This window comes from Corvus hawaiiensis, chromosome 16, assembly GCF_020740725.1.
Source record: "Corvus hawaiiensis isolate bCorHaw1 chromosome 16, bCorHaw1.pri.cur, whole genome shotgun sequence".
Classification (NCBI taxonomy): Eukaryota; Metazoa; Chordata; class Aves; order Passeriformes; family Corvidae; genus Corvus; species Corvus hawaiiensis.
Window position 1 is genome coordinate 8352017 of NC_063228.1, and position 17185 is coordinate 8369201.

At 44.3% G+C, this 17185-nt stretch overlaps 1 protein-coding gene across 13 annotated transcripts in view; it reads right to left on the reverse strand.

Annotated features, from left to right (window-relative positions):
* ARHGAP17 (Rho GTPase activating protein 17) overlaps positions 1-17185 on the reverse strand; it is a 41409-nt gene that overhangs the window by 6059 nt on the left and 18165 nt on the right. For 8 of the 13 annotated variants that reach the window (XM_048320727.1, XM_048320729.1, XM_048320735.1 and 5 more), the window contains exons 2-19: positions 16930-16969; positions 13158-13262; positions 12282-12358; positions 11073-11184; positions 10794-10870; positions 9983-10094; positions 9259-9327; positions 9021-9102; positions 6707-6834; positions 6204-6315; positions 5593-5674; positions 5074-5154; positions 4318-4431; positions 3877-3968; positions 3595-3751; positions 3440-3457; positions 2129-2365; positions 519-682 (exon numbers count right to left, since the gene is read on the reverse strand). In XM_048320727.1, coding sequence (XP_048176684.1) covers positions 519-682; positions 2129-2365; positions 3440-3457; positions 3595-3751; positions 3877-3968; positions 4318-4431; positions 5074-5154; positions 5593-5674; positions 6204-6315; positions 6707-6834; positions 9021-9102; positions 9259-9327; positions 9983-10094; positions 10794-10870; positions 11073-11184; positions 12282-12358; positions 13158-13262; positions 16930-16969 — 1859 coding nt within the window. Of the gene's footprint in view, positions 1-518; positions 683-2128; positions 2366-3439; positions 3458-3594; positions 3752-3876; positions 3969-4317; positions 4432-5073; positions 5155-5592; positions 5675-6203; positions 6316-6706; positions 6835-9020; positions 9103-9258; positions 9328-9982; positions 10095-10793; positions 10871-11072; positions 11185-12281; positions 12359-12776; positions 12999-13157; positions 13263-16929; positions 16970-17185 lie in introns of those variants that run through there. The other 5 variants (XM_048320728.1, XM_048320738.1, XM_048320737.1 and 2 more) reach the window with 5 other exon arrangements.

Sequence of the window (17185 nt, forward strand, 5' to 3'; positions counted from 1 at the left end):
TAGATGGGATAGTGGGAAGGAATTCTTTCCTGTGAGGGTGGGCACAGGGTGCCCAGAGAAGCTGTGTCTGCCCCACCCCTGGCAGTGTCCAAGGCCAGGCTGGGATAGTGGAAGGTATCCCTGCCCATGGCAGGGGGCGGAACAAGATGAGTTTTAAGGTCCCTTCCAACCCAAAACATTTTGGAATTCTCTGATTCCAAACCAAGCTCCCAAAGAAAGCAATTAGCTGGACAAAAAATCCTCAGGTATGTTATCAAAATAGAATGGTGCATTACCAAGTACAAGCATTTACTAATCAATAGCTTTTGAGAGAGTTTGTTAAACAGCACTGGTGACACTATCACCATTCAGAGAGTCCAAAAGTCACAGCTGCTTTACAGCCAGGCCTTGGGGACAAGCCAACAGATTAAACTGCTGTCTGTGTAAGGGCAGAGATGCTGATAAAGTTATTTTAGTAGCATTTTTGCAGCACATCAAGAGTTGGAACGCAGTGGCTTGAAAAGCAAATAAACACACACCTCTCCTCAGGGCGTGGGGACTGGGACCAGCAGCGTTCTGGGGCTGGGTGACAGAGAGCTGGGAGGTGCTGGGTGCTGCCTGGCCAGGGGCAGGGCCCGCCTGGCCACCGTTCCTCACCGGTGGAGGAGTGGCTGAAGATGTGCTGTCCTTGGATTTCGAGGTACTGGAAATTAAAAAGCCCACATTAGAGACGATTGTAACGTGCCTTGCCTGGCTCAGCTGCATCTGTTCCATTACAAACTGTGCTGTGGATCAGATATTAGGAAACAATTTTCACTGAAAGCATTGTCAAGCCCTGGCACAGGTACCCAGGGAAGTGGTGGAGTCACAGTCCCTCAAGTATTCAAAAAACGTGGATGTGGCACTTGAGGACATGGTTCAGTGGTGAACACTGTGGCAGTGCTGGGTTGATGATGGAGGATGAGCCAGCTCCTCTGGCTGTGCACCTGCAGCCTTCACTCACTTCTCTGTATTTAGAGTCACCTGCAGCAATTTAGCCCTCAAAAGGACTGACTTACACTCACTTCTTCCGGCACTTTGCAGCCCCCATTTCTCCAGATGGTGTTAATAAATTGCGAGTACTTGCACAGAGGCTGTGCAGATTTTAGGTGCAACTTTCAGACACAACCCCGAAGGTTTCGTTTCAGCTGCCTCTGCCACAAAGGCCATCTGTGGAGGAAATACTGGTCTGCAGGGGATTTCCAAATGAGCTGGTTTTGTAAATATGTCACCTGAGAATGAGCTTTGTGCACAAGAGTCAGTGCTGCATCACACCCCATGGTGGGGTTTCACCCTGAGACGCCAAGGTTGACATTTGGAAGCACTACAGGCCTTACACGTGGCTTGCCACAGCTCTCAGACCACTGAAGAGCTGAGAGCAAAGTGCTGCTTGCACCTCACAGGAGGAAGTCAGGCTGCTGCAATTAGCCTTGGAGTCCAGGGACACAACTGCAGAGCTTCAAGAGTAATTAAATAGCAAAGAGCCTGTGTACATACTTGCCCTAAAGAAACTAATCCTGAAATACGATAAACTGACTGCAAGTTTTCTAGTAAGCAAATCTGCTCATCAGTAACACTTGCTACAGACAAATAAACAAAACAAGACATCCAGATAACATGTACAAGAAACACCAAACAAGACCAACAGGTTTCTGGTATTGCCACTGTAGGTTTTGCTCTTTCAGCAGCAAACTGGTATCACCTGTGTGCACATCTCTAGAGCATAGCCTGGGAAGGTCAATGTGGGCAGTAGAAATAGAGTCTATATTTGTATTTTTCATCATCATTTTTTCCCCCAAGAATTCCATTATCTCAGAAGATGAACTCCAGAACAGACAGAACTATGTAAGTTATATTAGAAGATGAATTCTGGAACATCCAGAACCATGGATATTATTTTATAAGACCAATTCTGGAATATCCAGAACCGTGTGTGCAATTTCAGAAGCCCAGTTCTGGACCCACAGACATAGCAGGAGAGCTCCTGCACGGTGCTGCTGCCCACACCTGCCAGGCACATCCCATGGGGAAGAGGTGCCAGCCCCAGGTGACAACAGTTTGCTGCTGGAGCTGCTGCCAAGCCGCTGCCAGCACAAGCCGTGCCTCTTACCTGGCATCCTCAGTGCCTGGAGCTTGGGGCTGTTCTGCTGAGGCAGCAGAGGGAGCAGGGCCAGCCCCAGGGCCAGGCTCAGCCCCGGCAGGCTGGCAGTGCTGCTCGGCTGCCACCGCGGCCGCGCCGGGCTCGCAGGGCGGCAGCGGGGGCTGGAAGGCCGGCGATGTGAGCTTTCTGTTTACAGTGCCACATCGCCGCGGGGTCGCGGGGAAGTCCAGAACCTTCACACCAAAGCTACAGAGAGAAGAGAGAGTGAACACAGCAGGCAGCCACCCCCAGGTGCTGCAGCAGCAGGACTCGGGGTGTCCCACCCCCAGACAAACCCCGACATGCAAAGCAGCAACAAGGAAAGCTCCACTGGCTGCACAACACCACGATGTTAAAGCTTCCACTGGCTGCAGAACACCAGGAATGTTAAGACATGCAACAGGATTTGGCTTATCCCCACAGAGGGATAAGCTAAACGTCAGTGAACAAACTACTCAATTACATCTGGAGACAAACATTGATGACAATGAGGTCAGAGCACTCAGAATCTCACATGTAATTACAGACATTTCCTTACACAGCAGAGTAGCTCCTCACTACATGTATTCTGCCACACGAATTTTGTTTCTATCACACACTAAGTTGCAGTAGAGATTCAAAAAAAAGCTACTGGATACAGGCTGTGATTTGGTGGTTGGAATGAGAGGTCCTTATAGTCCTTTCCAACCCAAATAATTCTGTTTGTGTTTCAAAGAGAACAGTGGAGAAACTGACCCAAACTCTAACAGATTTTAGAATGTATACAGCACATTTATTCTAGAATTTAATTTTATTCTTGTGTTCAACATTGAATCTTGAATTGATTTTCTTCCTCCTCTGTGAGTGCTGACAAATTTGCATGTGGCTGGTCATAGCTAACAGGTAACAACTCAACATTTGCATCAACAGCTAAAACAAGCACATCACTTAAATACTCATGATGAGTGATAAGAATGAACATTACACTACATGTTATATGGGAAACAGCACGTTTTACTGGGAGTTTTTAGCATTCTACTGCTTGCTTTGGCAATACTGTACCATCATCAACTCAGAAGTCTTATCATGAAGGCACCAGGTAACACCACCTCAGCTTATGGGCTTTGAAAGAGAAGCCATGGAATACCAGAAAGTTAGAGACTCAGAGAAGCTACTGCAGACACTTCTGTTCCAGTGAATCTTAGACCACCCCCAATCTGTACCAGGAAAATGGAAACTGGGAAGAGCAATATCTGCTTGGGATTTAACATGCACAGAGTGTAACGGAAGGAAGTACATTACCTTTGAGCCATCCTCAGGCTGCAACAACAGGAAATAAATCACTATTGTTATCTACAGTATTTCCATGAAATTCCTCTCCTGTCACCAATGAAAGTGTCTGAAGCCTCATTGGAAGAGGGCTAATAATGGACCCCTAACCTGAGAATCACACCTACCTTTCCTTCTTCAGCAAATCCCCTTCCATCACAGTCATGCTCAAAGGCCTCTTCCTCTCCAGGGTCCCACATTCATAGTCATTCCCAGTGTGTGACAAGTGATTGGAATTAACAGTAGGAACTGCCACAAATGCCCCAGACACATTGAAATCTTCATCTGGAAGAGGGACAGACAGAATGCCTCCTAAGACACACATATCCCAAGTGGTGCCTCACTGCACAAGCCACTGGGGGTTGACCTGGAGGGTAATGTAAAACTCCTGAGCTATGGCAGGAACTCACCTCCAGGGAAGAACCAGTCTGCGTGCTGAATAATGGGCTCAATAACTGCTACCACATGCACTGAAGTGGCTGCTGCCATTTCAGCAAGGGATCTGCAGGAGAGATTTGAAGAACACTTTATTCAGAGTTCTATCAAAGTAAGAAAATTAAAATCAATTCAGATTACATGAATAGCAATTTAGGCTAAGCATGATGGATTAACTCCTCAGTACCAGAGAAAGAGCAACTGTGCTGAATACTCCAGACTATTCAGTAACATTCACAGCTTCTGGAAACATCCCTAAAAATCTTCCTGCCTCAAAGGACCTGGAGGCACGGGCTGAAAGAATATTTGAAATATTTTTTAGGCAGTCTGTTGCTGTGAATAGACTAAAGGATTCAAACCAATCAATTCTACAGCTTCATCCAGTTCTGCTTTGTAGCTTTCTTTAAAGAACTCACCCTTCATTCTTTGCCCACAACAAGTTGGGGCCCAAGACTATGGCGATGTTGCTCGGTGTCATTTTGTTAACGTCGCTGTTCTGGGCAAGCTTGGCTAAAAATTTGATTAAATACCTACAAAAAGGAAAGTAATAATTAAACAGCAGGAACTAAGAGCATTTCTTATTGAAAGCAAGTAAATAAAAATTCAAGAACTTGTAAAGAGAGCTCCCAACAACACAGAAATGAGATGAGCAGCCTTCTTGCTTGGCAGCTGCCCAAGGCTTCTGCTCCTGAATCATAAAAGTTGAACTGAGTAGCAAAGAAAGCACCTCCTATCCTAGCAAAATAGAACCACAGAAATATTATATTTCCACAGAAAAACACATAGATTCAGCTAGTTTCACGTCCTGTAACGGAAATTCCATGCTTCTAGGAATCACCAGAGCTGGTTTTGTTCCGGTTCATTTCCAAAATGCAAAACCAAAAGGAAAAATGAGATGTTTAAGATAGATTCAGGTGATTTCTAAGACTGGAAACTACAGCAAAGAGCAGAGTGTGAGCCATAAGTAGAAGGGTTCTGTGCATCACTATTTTCAGACAGTCAATAGTGAATTAAGCTGAGAACACCACCTATGCATACCCACTGCTGCAGGAAATAAGAAGTATTTTTATAAATCTCACTGAATTTGGCCAAGAAAAGCACACCTGGATTAGAGTTTAAGTTAATTGGCTTTGAGGTGCAAAGCAGCTGAGCTAAGAGATGTTTATGCCTACCTGAAGTTAACACGGTAATGCTCAGGTAATCTGTTACAAATCCTCCATAACTCTTGGAGCTTCTTATCCTGGTCCTGAATACTGAAACGAGAAAAAAATGCCATGACATCTTACTTTCAGGTCAGAAATTTGTTGTGTCTGCAGTGACAAAGAGATGATGGCATAAACTTCCATTTATGCCAAATAAATGCATTGTTCTGTGCTCAGGAACTCAGTAACCTGCTACTCAGATCCCTGAATTACCTCTACCTGCAACAAAACTGCTTGAGCATCAATACTGTGCAGCCAGCAACCTGAATCAGCCCTTATGGTTAAACAAAACAGATATTTCACCACATTTTGTGCAATTTGTACTAAGCTATTTATTATTTAAAATAATTTGTTGCATGACATACCTGTTAGTGGAAAAATAAGTAACTGTGTGAGCTTGGTTGTTTCTTTTGAATTCATCTATGAAGAATCAAAATTAATAGAAATATGCAGCATGATTTCCTGTACAGCTATTTTTAGCATGCTTACTTTGCAGCTTGTGTCCACTCCTCATACAGGCTGTAGGTCATGAGAGGCTCTGGCAGCTCCCGCAAATAGGATTTCAAGGCACCTGCAATGCAGACAGGGACAGGTTGGCTCCTCAGCCACTGCTTTCAGGCTTCAGGGAAAATCTGCCCTCAGATTTGCAGTTGTATCTGTGCAGTAAGTCCCAAGTACCAGGGAAACACTGGCAAGATCTGACATTTGCAAAGTGTAACTGCTCAGATCTTAACACAAAGCATCTGTCAGTAATTAGTGCAATTTGACAGAAACATGGGCTATAAAACTCAATCATCTCTTCAGAACAAAGAACTTTTGAAGATGCATTAAAGGTCTACACATGGGTCTAATCTGCCTTGACCATATTAACACTCTTGTCATGAGAGGAGATGTGACAGTTAAGTCATTATGGTCACCTGAATTTTACACACCATTGTCACAAATGCATCAGGTGTGGTCACCACGGGCACCGTACACTTATCTGTGTCAAACTGTGCAGTGAACTTTCAACTTCTCCCAGTTTAACTGTGGAGATCATGGAGCATGAAGCTGTGTTGTATCAATTTACACCTGGTTTGGATTCGGAACACTCCCAGTACCTGCAACAGCGTGGGGATCTGAGTAAAACTCATCAAGCTGGGAAGTGGAACAGTCCAGGGCAGCTTTCAGCTTTTTTAACTTGGAGGCTCCAGCAGCAATTCTGAACAAGCCCTGCATCACAGAAATAAAATTTATTGATTGGTAACCACACTTTGGCACAAGCATGGAAGAGCACCAGTTTTACAACAGCCTCTTTCAGAACATTTCAGCTTTGGTGCCTTCCCCTGACAGTGTTATGACCCAGCTGGCCCGTCGTGTATCGTGTCACATCTGACCACAGTTTAGCTCCCCCCCCACCCTTGACCCATCCCTAATTTCATTGTATGTGCACCCATCTCCAAGACACTTCACACAGTGCTGAGGTTATTCTGTTGCAAAACATTTACCAACTACATTAATGAGTGAGTTACTGAAGCAACATGGTAACAAACAGACACCACTTCATGAGCTTGACTGGGCCCTTTTTCTCCCACTTCCTGGCCTGTGATCTGGAACTACCCACCTCCTCTCTCATCCCTGTTTCCAGGAGCATCATGACACAGGCTTCGATAGGAACGGCGATTTCCCGCCCACTGCGCTTGAGATGCTCTTCCAGGGGAGTTCCAAAAGCTGGTTTTTCAGTCCATTTGTCTAAGTTGGAGAGTATCAAAACACTGAGCAGAATATCTACCAAATCCTTGAACTACAGCCCAGGCAAGAAGAGAAGAAAGCCTCTAGTACAGCACAGAAATGTTCAGACTACAGCAGGAGTTTTACAGCCCTTGATTGGTAAAGTCCCTTGGATCATGAGGAAAGAGAAAATGAGGCTGCTGGTGGTCAAGAAAAGAATACTTCTGCATCTTTCTGGATGAAGTATCACATACAAATTCTGTATATAACTGGAATTACAAATAACAAACCTCAGCACAAGTGCCAGCACAAGGCTGCACATTCTCATAACACTGATTTGGCTCCAGTCTGCAAGAATCTGTGAGGAAAATTTTGTACAGATTGCATGACCTGGGCTGATTTTTGTTTTAACTGTATTTAGGGTGAATAAAAACTGAGCTGTTAATAAAAAGTTTATTCCTTAAATTTGATTCCTTAAATTAGCAAATTACAGTGAATGTTAACAGCCCCAGTGTATCACATCAGAACTACCACGGTTACAGGCCAACACTGTAATTTTCAAATTTTCGATTTATTTCTTTAGTTCTTGTTTAACTCCAATTGGCACAAATTTCTCCAAATTGAATGTGAATTTCTTCTTTCCTACAATTTATGTTCTGACCCATTTCTGCTGTTTTAACTGAAAAAATGCAGATGTAAAAGGTTATTGTTAGTACAGATGTGTTACTTCTTTTATGTGGAAAAGAGGCCAAGAAAGACAAAAACTTCAGAGGACTTCAAAGAGTGCTCTGAAGGCAAAGTGTTTCTGCAAAGGATTTAATTCACTCCTTTTCTTTAAAAAACCACATCAATCACATCCCTTGTAAGGTTTTAGTTCCTCTCATTCATTAACATGCCATGAAATGCACGTAATATTTCCCAACTTTTGCAAGTTACAGCAAACATTAGGAAAATAAACCTCAGTACTTGTTCAAAGTCCCAGCTCTCATCCCTGGAAGTGTCCCAGGCCAGGCTGGACAGGGCTTGGAGCAATGGGGTAGTGGAAGGTGTCCCTGCCCATGGCAACGGTGGGCACTGGATGGGCTTTAGGGTTCCTTCCAACCCAAAGCTTTGTGGGATTCTAATTTACACCACAGCTAGAAACACAGTGTGAGAAATTCCCTACATTTAGCCACTGGACTACCATGGCTCCCAGCCACCTTCTAGGGAGGCCAGTCTGTTCTGAAGCATTTGTTCCTCAGCTGCTCTGTAGAAACTTTCCATACAACAGTAACAAATTTCAAGCCATATCCACAAAGAACCTTCTGCACAGCCCTGCTAAGCCCTGGTGCTGCACCAGCATCACCTCTGCATTCCCTCCTCTCCCACACTGACAGAGTACAGATATTCCACACCATCTTCCACAATGCTCTCATTTATTTATGTATTGAATTGGTTCATCTTTTACAACCTGCATGTGGCCACAACTGAAGATACCTGAGCCTTGCTGAGCTCAGATTGTACTTTCTCTCAGACTCTGTTCACCTGTTTCTCCAAAGATTCAGGGACAGCACAGCCAACATTTTGGAGAGTAGTTTCCAAAACACACAGTGCATGTTCATGCCAAGTCATCAGTGATACACCTGAAAGTCCCCTGACAGTGGAAGCTCAGCAGCAGTTCCAGTTCTTCTTAGGGAAGAAATGAAGCTCTACAGTTCACTTTTTTAGCTGCTGATAATCAGCACAAGAACCCAAACTCTCAATTTTCCAGCAGGCAGTGCACACTGGGAAAGAGGATTGCACAAAATGGGGGGGGGTGGTGGGGGGGGGGGGGTAAGAATCAAGCTCCTTAAAATACATGGAGTTTTCCTGATAATCACCTGTAATCACTCAAGAACCAAATCACAACAACACTTTCACTGGCCTAAAGAGCCAGGTATGACTTAGCAAAAGGGCACAAGGAAAACAGGTAAGCAAATAGAAAAATCCTTCCTTTACCCTCCTGAATATCAGAGATCCTTAATATTTCATTAGTGTGTTAAACATGGCTGGAGAACTCCAGAGAACACGAAGATGGAATTATGCTTGGGAGTGTAAAATTGTTAAGCAGATCAAAATGGCCTCATTAAATCAGTCTGCATGCAAGAGAATCAAGATAGAGGAGGAGAATATTGTGCATAGGTGGCACAGGCAAGGAGAAGCATCAGCCAGAGCACAGGTTACTTTACCTTGATGGGCTTGAATTTCGGGTAGGACCTTTTCTATGACTGCTAATGCTTTTCTATGGTAATCTGCTTGTGCTTCTAATAACTGAGAACAGAAGCCACATTTTAAAAACAAAAAGAGCATTAGCTTCTGATGAGCACATAAGACAAGACTAAAGGTTTAGCACACAAAATGTCATCTCTGAGAACTGAGTGTCTGTGCCCAGCTGTGCTGAACCAGAGCCCCACTGCCAACACTCACCATAACAAAGCAGCGGGCGTATTCCCCTTCCTTGGACACGAAGCTGTACATGTCCGCAGCCAGCTGATCCTTTGGGAAAGATGCAAAGCAGGGCAGCAGATTTACTCATTTCAAAATGTACAGAAAGATCTATTGTGTTTATTTTGCCTGCAGGAAGTTTGAACTAAGAAGCTGTAATGCACCTGCTCTGCTCCATGTGTTCTTCAAGCAAAATGAATCCAAAACCTTAACTCTGGTTTACCCAGCAAAGCACTTGCCCCCTTCAGTCAAGAACATATTGCCATTCAATCCAGTTATTCATAGCACTCAAAGACAAGTACTAATAAAAATGGTTTCAGTTCTCAGTACTCAATGGAGTATTTGCTGTTGAGAAGTGAAAATGAATGTCAACTGCTCAGAGCTGTGACAACCAGCATGGTCCTGGGATTTCCCAGCTTCAGTTTCCTCCAGGTGCCTCCTACTGCATGGCTGCTCCCCGGCTTGGAGCACCCAGAACATTCATTCATGCCCAGGACATTGTTGTCTCAGACTGAAACTGAAAATAATGTCAAACACCCAACTTAGAAAAACCCTGGATGGAGTTCCTCATTGAACTAAAGCAATTCAAAGATCAGCTGGCATTAAAATACTCCTAGGACAGGCAGTGTCACAGCCACATGATTTGCAGCTGCACAATTGGGCAATTACATGGGAGGTCTGGAAGGGACACTCATCCTGTCCTTACCTTGCACTGCTCTACTTTATTTCCAGCTTCATCCATCTCTTCCTTAAGAGATTCTATTTTTGAAGGATGCACTTGGAAATTTGTTCCTGAAGTCTTGTGGGCTTGGTTGTATCTAGGGAAGAAAAGTTTCATTTGGTGAAAATCAATATTCCACAAGAATCTGCATTCATGGCTTCTTTGGAATTGGTTTCTTTCAACAGGAAACAAACCCCACAGTTCCAGAGGTTTTCCAACAGAACTAAAAGGTTCAAAACACACCATTCATGACATGCTGACCTAATCCAACCAGCAACTATAAAAATGACAAGGAATCCTGCATCTGCCACAGTCTGTAACATGGGTGTAGAATATGCTGAAAACCACCGATTTTCACGGCAGTTTAAAACCATTTAAAGGCACTCAGGGGTGAGATGAACACCCCAGGACCCTCCCAATGCCATGGTTCCATACAAGGCTGTAAAAGCACTTGGTGTGGTTACACAGTGAGATTCCTGTTCCCTCTTTAAGCTGAAAACTTCAGTGATTCCTTATTTAAGTTAAACATGTATTTGAACTGGAAACTGGATGAGTTTCCAACATTTTTCCAACTATATGTAGGCACGTAAGAACTCCAAAATCTTGATTCTGTTTGGATCTAGCAGTCATGGGTCCTTTTCTGGTGTAACTTAAATGTAAGTTTGTCTTTTTTCACCCATTACCTGCTCACAGCAGCATTTCAGTAGCAAGCACCAGATCAGAGCAGGTGCCATGAGATACCAACAAGGAGCTCACATGGATAGAAAACCACTCAGTAACTAAAATGCTCTCCTACCTTCCCCTTGCAGAATCCCAGTCCAGCACCAGCTTTGCAAGCTGCTTCCTCTGCTTCTGAATGTTTGGGATCTCTGTCTGAAATGAGAATTAAAGGCCTACATTGAATTTTAAATTGTGTATTGTAACACATTACATGTTGTAGGTTCCATATCCACTTTCCACCACTAACACAGGACTCTTAAAGCAGTTTTTTAATACCAGCACCAAGATAAACCCCTTTTGCTCAGTTTATGCATCAATCCAGATGTGTTTCTCCTCTCAGGCAGAGCTGTCTCACCTCTGTCAGCAGGCACAGTGGATCTATAACTTCTCTTTCAATCTGTACTTCATGCTGGGAGAGCTCCATTGCCAGTTTATTCTCTGCATCCCCACAGGTATCCAGCATTTTCCTGTAAGAATTACAGGAAATTGTTATGGGAGTTAACACTGACTGAAGAAGAAGGATTCAAAGGAGAGCAGAGCTTTGGAAAGCTTTGTGCTGTATAAAACAAAGCATCCCTTCACAGCCTAAACCCAACTGTTCTGTGCTCTCTTGGAGAAATCTGGGATAAGCAACTGGTGTTATTAAACTTTTGTCTTCTAAATTCCTGAGCCATGACAAACACTTTGCAGGCTTTTAGACATCCAGGTGATTATACCAGCCCTAAGGGCACAGAAGTCAGTATTTATTTCCAAGCCCATCCTTCCATCTCACCAGATGCAGGAAAAATTGCTCAATGCAGTATTTCATTTTCTCCTAAGCCCTTTTAATGTGAAGGTCTTAACACCTTAATGCCCAGCAATCCCATCCCCAGCAGTCTCAGGCTCCAAACCCATGACTTGACCTTTATTTTATGCTTGTTATAAAGAAACCCGCTATTCTCTAAGATTTTTATCCAGGTTTAAATCTCCTGCAGTGGGTCAGAAATATGTTCTCAAAGGTTTCTAAGGTCATTCTACACAGTCTCCATAAGAATTCCCAACACCAATGACAAAACCCACTTGGCTCTAGGAACTCAGCACATGGAGATTCATTTGTTTCACTTTCCTGTAAATTGCAAATAACCACTTTACCAGGATAGATAAATTGGGGCTACTTTGAACTAGAAGCTATTAATACAAATAGACATTATTTTAAGTCATCAATTCAAACCTGCAGAACACCGTTTATAATATATTAAAAAAACAGTTTAATTGTAGAATACACAACATTTTAAACTTCAAATGGAGATGATAATTCTACTAATCCACAAGGATAAAAGCAATTTTAAAAGCTTTTATGACAGCAGAGAATCAGAATCCTCTGGAATGCAATTCAGCCTAAAACTTGTCCCCAAATCATTCCAGAAAAACTGCTTGCTCACTGTTTCTCCCTTGGATTAGAGAAAGAATCTAGAAATATTAAGTTTTATTAGATTGAAACCAGCCTTTGTGCACCCAGAGGCTCTAATTAGAGCCCTGCAGGCAATAAGATGTCAGACAGCAAGTCAGAAGAAAAGGCACTTACCCCAGCAGAGTTTCATCACTCAGCTGGACGGATCCTTCTTGCATATTTTGAGCCAGAGCTGTTAGAGGCAGTTTTTTCTATGGAACAGAAGGAACAGTGCTTAGCTGAGTGCTGCTCACTCTTTCCAGCTTCCCCAGTACATCCCCTCTAAGACTTTTCTCCTCTTCCATATGGTTTCTATTACATGCATACAGCTCATTCTTGAACTTAAGAAAATGCCAAGTCACAAAAAGTTTCAAGCCCCAAGACTCCTGTTCTCAGACACTCTGAAAAGCACTTTCTTCTCAGTTTTAGCTGGAGTGACTGGCCCCAAGCATATCTCAAACTACTGCCAAGGAGAGAGAAACAGCTTTAAGCTGAGATTTAAGCAACCAGCTTGTCACCTCTCTCTCCCAGAGGTCCTGTGTGCCCCTGCTCTCAGGACTGCGTTACTCAATAAAAGGAGAAAACGTGAATGTGAATTATTTCTGGTTCTGATGCTTTAAGAAAACCTACCTATGGCTTTGCTAAGGAGGGGCAGAAATCAAATGTGTACAGAAAACCATTTCCAGCCACCTGGAGGTGTCAGTGTCCAAGGGCAACTCCAGATCTGAGGAGTTGGGTCAGAGCTGCAGAGTTTCTTCTCCTAGCTGGGTGTCACAAGAGCTCCAAGCACTGCGCAGACTGCAGGGACAGGAAGTGTCCTGACACTGCTGAGGTGTTCCCAGGCTGTGCTGTTGTGTTGGATGGGGAATGGCAGCTGGTGTTTCACCAGTGCCAGCACGTGAGCTGGTCTGACAGAGCTTCGCTCCCCTCGGCTGGTGTGAGGCAGAGCGGCTGAGCTGCACCTGCAGGAGCAGCAGGGTGGGAGTACAGGGCACACACAGCTGTACTCACATGTCTCTTGTCAGGGTCTGTGCCATGCTGGCCCTGCAGACAGGCAATCAGCCTCTTCTGGGCCAGGTGGCACACGGACCTCACGGTGTCCAGACGCCTCTCGATCTGATCGGCCCCGGGGGAGAGGGGAGGAAGAGAAAACAACACAAAAACCAGAAGTTATTTCCCTGGCCTCAGCAGAAAACCTTCCCCCTGTACCACACTTTGCTCTGGGTTGCAGATTTCTCAAATTCTCCAGCTTACAAGAAGTGCAGCTGCTTAGTAGAAGTGCCTGACAACAAAAATGCTTGAGGGGAGATTGAAATTGGTTTTTTCCTCAGTGGCACAGAAACTCAGTCAGAGCTCACAGCACTGGAAAGTGGGAAAGGGAAAAAATATTGCCCTGCTTGGCATCTCAGCAAAAGGGAATTAGGGTGACGCCTGCCATCTGAGATGAATGGCACATGCAGGGATCTAAGACACTAATTTAGGGAGAAAAGTGTGGGAAAACTCGTAATTTTCAATGTGACCTTGTAAAGCAGGTGCTGAAGACACATCTGACAGCTCCTTTCCACTGTATGAAGCTGTACTCCAAGCTCCTCCTGCATGTCCTTCCCTGGCTGTTAAACACAAGGACAAAGCTCCCACGTGCTGAGCAAAACAGTATTTTCAGGGAGAGACTACTGGTATTCAAATGGGATATGGAATTAAAAAATAGGAGTCAAAGCACAAACAAGAGTTCTGTTTATCACCCTCTAATTCAAACATGGCTTAATATACAGCCTGTGAACAGGACAAATATATACACGATAAACTGTTCTTTTAAGGGATTTTAAGTAAGGAATTTGGACTATTTTATTTCAAAGAACACCAAAAGCAAACAAAGTGATGAGCAGTGGGACAGAACTGCTCATGGCACTGAGCTCTCCGTGCACAGCACCCAAAGAATGCTGTTTATCTGCATTTTGATGACTCACCAAGAATAACAGGAGGCCCTTTGGAATGGATTCTATTTAAAAGCAAGGGGAAAAAAAAAAGTAGATTTCATCTGTAGAAATAATCTGAACATATTCCAGTTTTTGATACAGCTCTAAAATCACTTTTATTATATTTGCAGGAGGGCAAAATGAACCCAAGTTGAAGTGCTCAAAAAACTCAGTAAAAATCTAGTAGGGTAGAACAAGGTGCAGAGAAACTGCCCAGGGATTTCTCTGAGAGCACAAGGCTCTGCCTTTTATTAACAGAGCATGGAGCAACAAATTCGAAATTAAGTCCAGGTGGAAAAAGTCCATATGGACATAAATGAACAAGCAGGTATTGTTTGTGGTCCATTGTTGCATCTGAGATCATTCACTTCTCTTGTGTTATCTTCAAAATGAAATCCTGGAATTGTTTGGGTTGGAAGGGAACTTAAATCTCATCCAGTGCCTCCCCCTGCCATGGGCAGGGACACCTTCCACTGTCCCAGGTTGCTCCAAGCCCTGTCCAGCCTGGCCTTGGACACTTCCAGGGATGCTTCTCTGGGCACCCTGTGCCAGGGCCTTCCCACCCTCACAAGGAGGAAACATCATCAATGCATTCTAAGCCACCCTCTTGTTACAAAGGAATTCATTTTTGCAAGGTCAGGTAGTTAAAACTTCTGAAAGACTGAGCACAGGGTTTTCCCACACCTGGAACACAGTGACATCCTGGACCTGAGCCACCTCTCAGACCCCAGCAGACCCCAAAGGCCAGGGCAGCCCTGGATGGTGGCTCACATTCCTTGGAAAGGCTCTGGAGCACACACACTCCCTACAGCCTCTTTCCAGGCACCCTGCATTGCAGACTCCAAGGGCAGATGACTGATAGGAGGAACATGACCCCAAAACTTCACAGTCATACCCTCTCCTCTCTGATCTGCCTTCTGAGATGTCAAAGATGTCAAGAAAACCACAAAGAACACTAATCTCCTTCAAGCCACCTCTGAACTGACAATGTGACCCACAGGCCACGATGTCTGTCCCCTCAGGGCATCCCCAGAGTACAGAACATCACACAATTGCTTTATTATCTGCCACAAGGCCGTGCCAGAAAGCAGGGCTATTGTAAAGGCCTTTTCAGTACTGAATTATAGCCCTTGTCTTCAGATGAAACACATTGAACTGACACTTGAAATGGAGCACAACCCTTCAGAAAACAGAACAAAAAAAAGCTGTAACAATCCTGTGGCAAAGCTTGAGCTAAATATAAAAAAGCCCAACTGTGAACCATGTTTGTGAAGTGAGCAGCACCACGTTTCCAAGCTCTTGGGTTAGATAAGAGCCTCCTGCCCCTGCACAAGCCCCCAAGAGCAAACAAACAAGTGAGTAAATTCTTCCACTTGGGTGTAGCCAGGCTGCTCGGGGCCTGGGAAAGCCTTGCTTGCAAAATTTTTTTGGCAACAAGCAGCAGAGCTTTTGGCTTTCACTTCTTGTTACTATTCTGCAGCTAAGCAATAAACCAGATGGGCCCTCACAGGCTACCAAGGTGTTTAACATCCTTTGTGTCACTGAGCTGCACATCTCCTCAGAAATTAAGAACAGAACTGTCAGACTAGGAAGGTATTTTTAGTTTAAATAAAGCAACCCCCTGAAAACGGGGTGAAATGTTTCAGGTCTGCTCATCTCACCATTACACTGGCACAGGGTGCCCAGGGAAGCTGTGGCTGCCTCATCCCTGCAAATGTCCAAGGCCAGGTTGGCTGGGGCTTGGAGAAACCTGGGATAGTGGAAGGTGTCCCTGCCCATGGCAGGGGGTGGAACTGGATGGTCTTTAAGGTCCTCTCCAACCCAAACCAGTCTGGAAGTCTATAATTCAATGTATTTGTGTTGAATTCATACTGGAAGGCTGACACACTCCCTCAGCTGCCACTTGAACCTGAGCAGCTGAGAGCTCTGAACTAGAAGCACTTCCATCATCTGCTTGACTTCCCTGTTCTATCTACAGGTCCTGACCTCTAGCAGGGCTGAGATGCTTTGTAATTAATCAGATAGAACCACCACACTTGAGGTCCCAGGAGCAGCCAGCCTGACTTCCCTCACCAATTTGTGTTCTTTTCATAAACCTTTCATAAAGGAACAAGAGGAAGACAGCTATGTAGGACAAGTATGCAGGCAAATTTGCTCCATGGAATCAGTCACCCTTGTTAATGTGACAGTTGCAGTTTAAATTCCACCATGAAAGTCATGTCTGATGAGATGATAAATTTGCACAAAGATGACAAGTCTGCAAACAAATCGATGTCAGCGTGACAAGCCTGAGAACAAATACCACAGCTAAACAAGAAGCATTTGTACACTTACTCAGAGCAATAACAGACTTTAAGAAAAAAATTGCCATTCTTTATTAGTGAGCAGCTGGAATGATTTTTAAGCCACTTCTCTTAAGGCCCAGTTGACCTGTTCAGGAGAAAGCAGTGAGGACAGAAACCAGCTGTGCCCAGCCAGGGTTTCTTCATCCTCCTCAGACAGACTGGCAAATCATCAGCACCAATGGCTCGTGGGCTTATCAGGCCTGTTCATCTCATTAAAAGCAAAAATTGTTCCTCCTTCACTGTACCAAGCCACGTGATAGGACTCAGAAACAGAAGTAACTGAGCTTTTCTACTGAGAATGTATCCCTGTTTTTTTATGTGCTGAAAAGTCAAAGACATCCAGGGTTCCATCCCTGACACGTGCAGTATTTTTTCCCCACATTAAGTACTCCACAAACCTCGAAAGGCTCACATGTCACAACAAAACATTAAAAAAACCCCATATTAAGCATGATACAATACCTGCAACAGGTCTTCACTGAGCACCTCTGTTCTCTCAGCCCTAAGGGAAGAAAAAAGACCATTGTCAGACAATTGGCATGTTCAAGGTCAAAGATTGCCTCAACAATTCCAACAAAACCTGCTCAGTTCCAAGTTGTAATCCCTTTACTGCCACTGCTGCAAACACCACCATGTTCACCATGTCACAGGCAGCCCTGGCTCCCAGCACATGGAGCTTGGGACACCCTGACATCCCTGGAATGCCCAGCCCACAGCA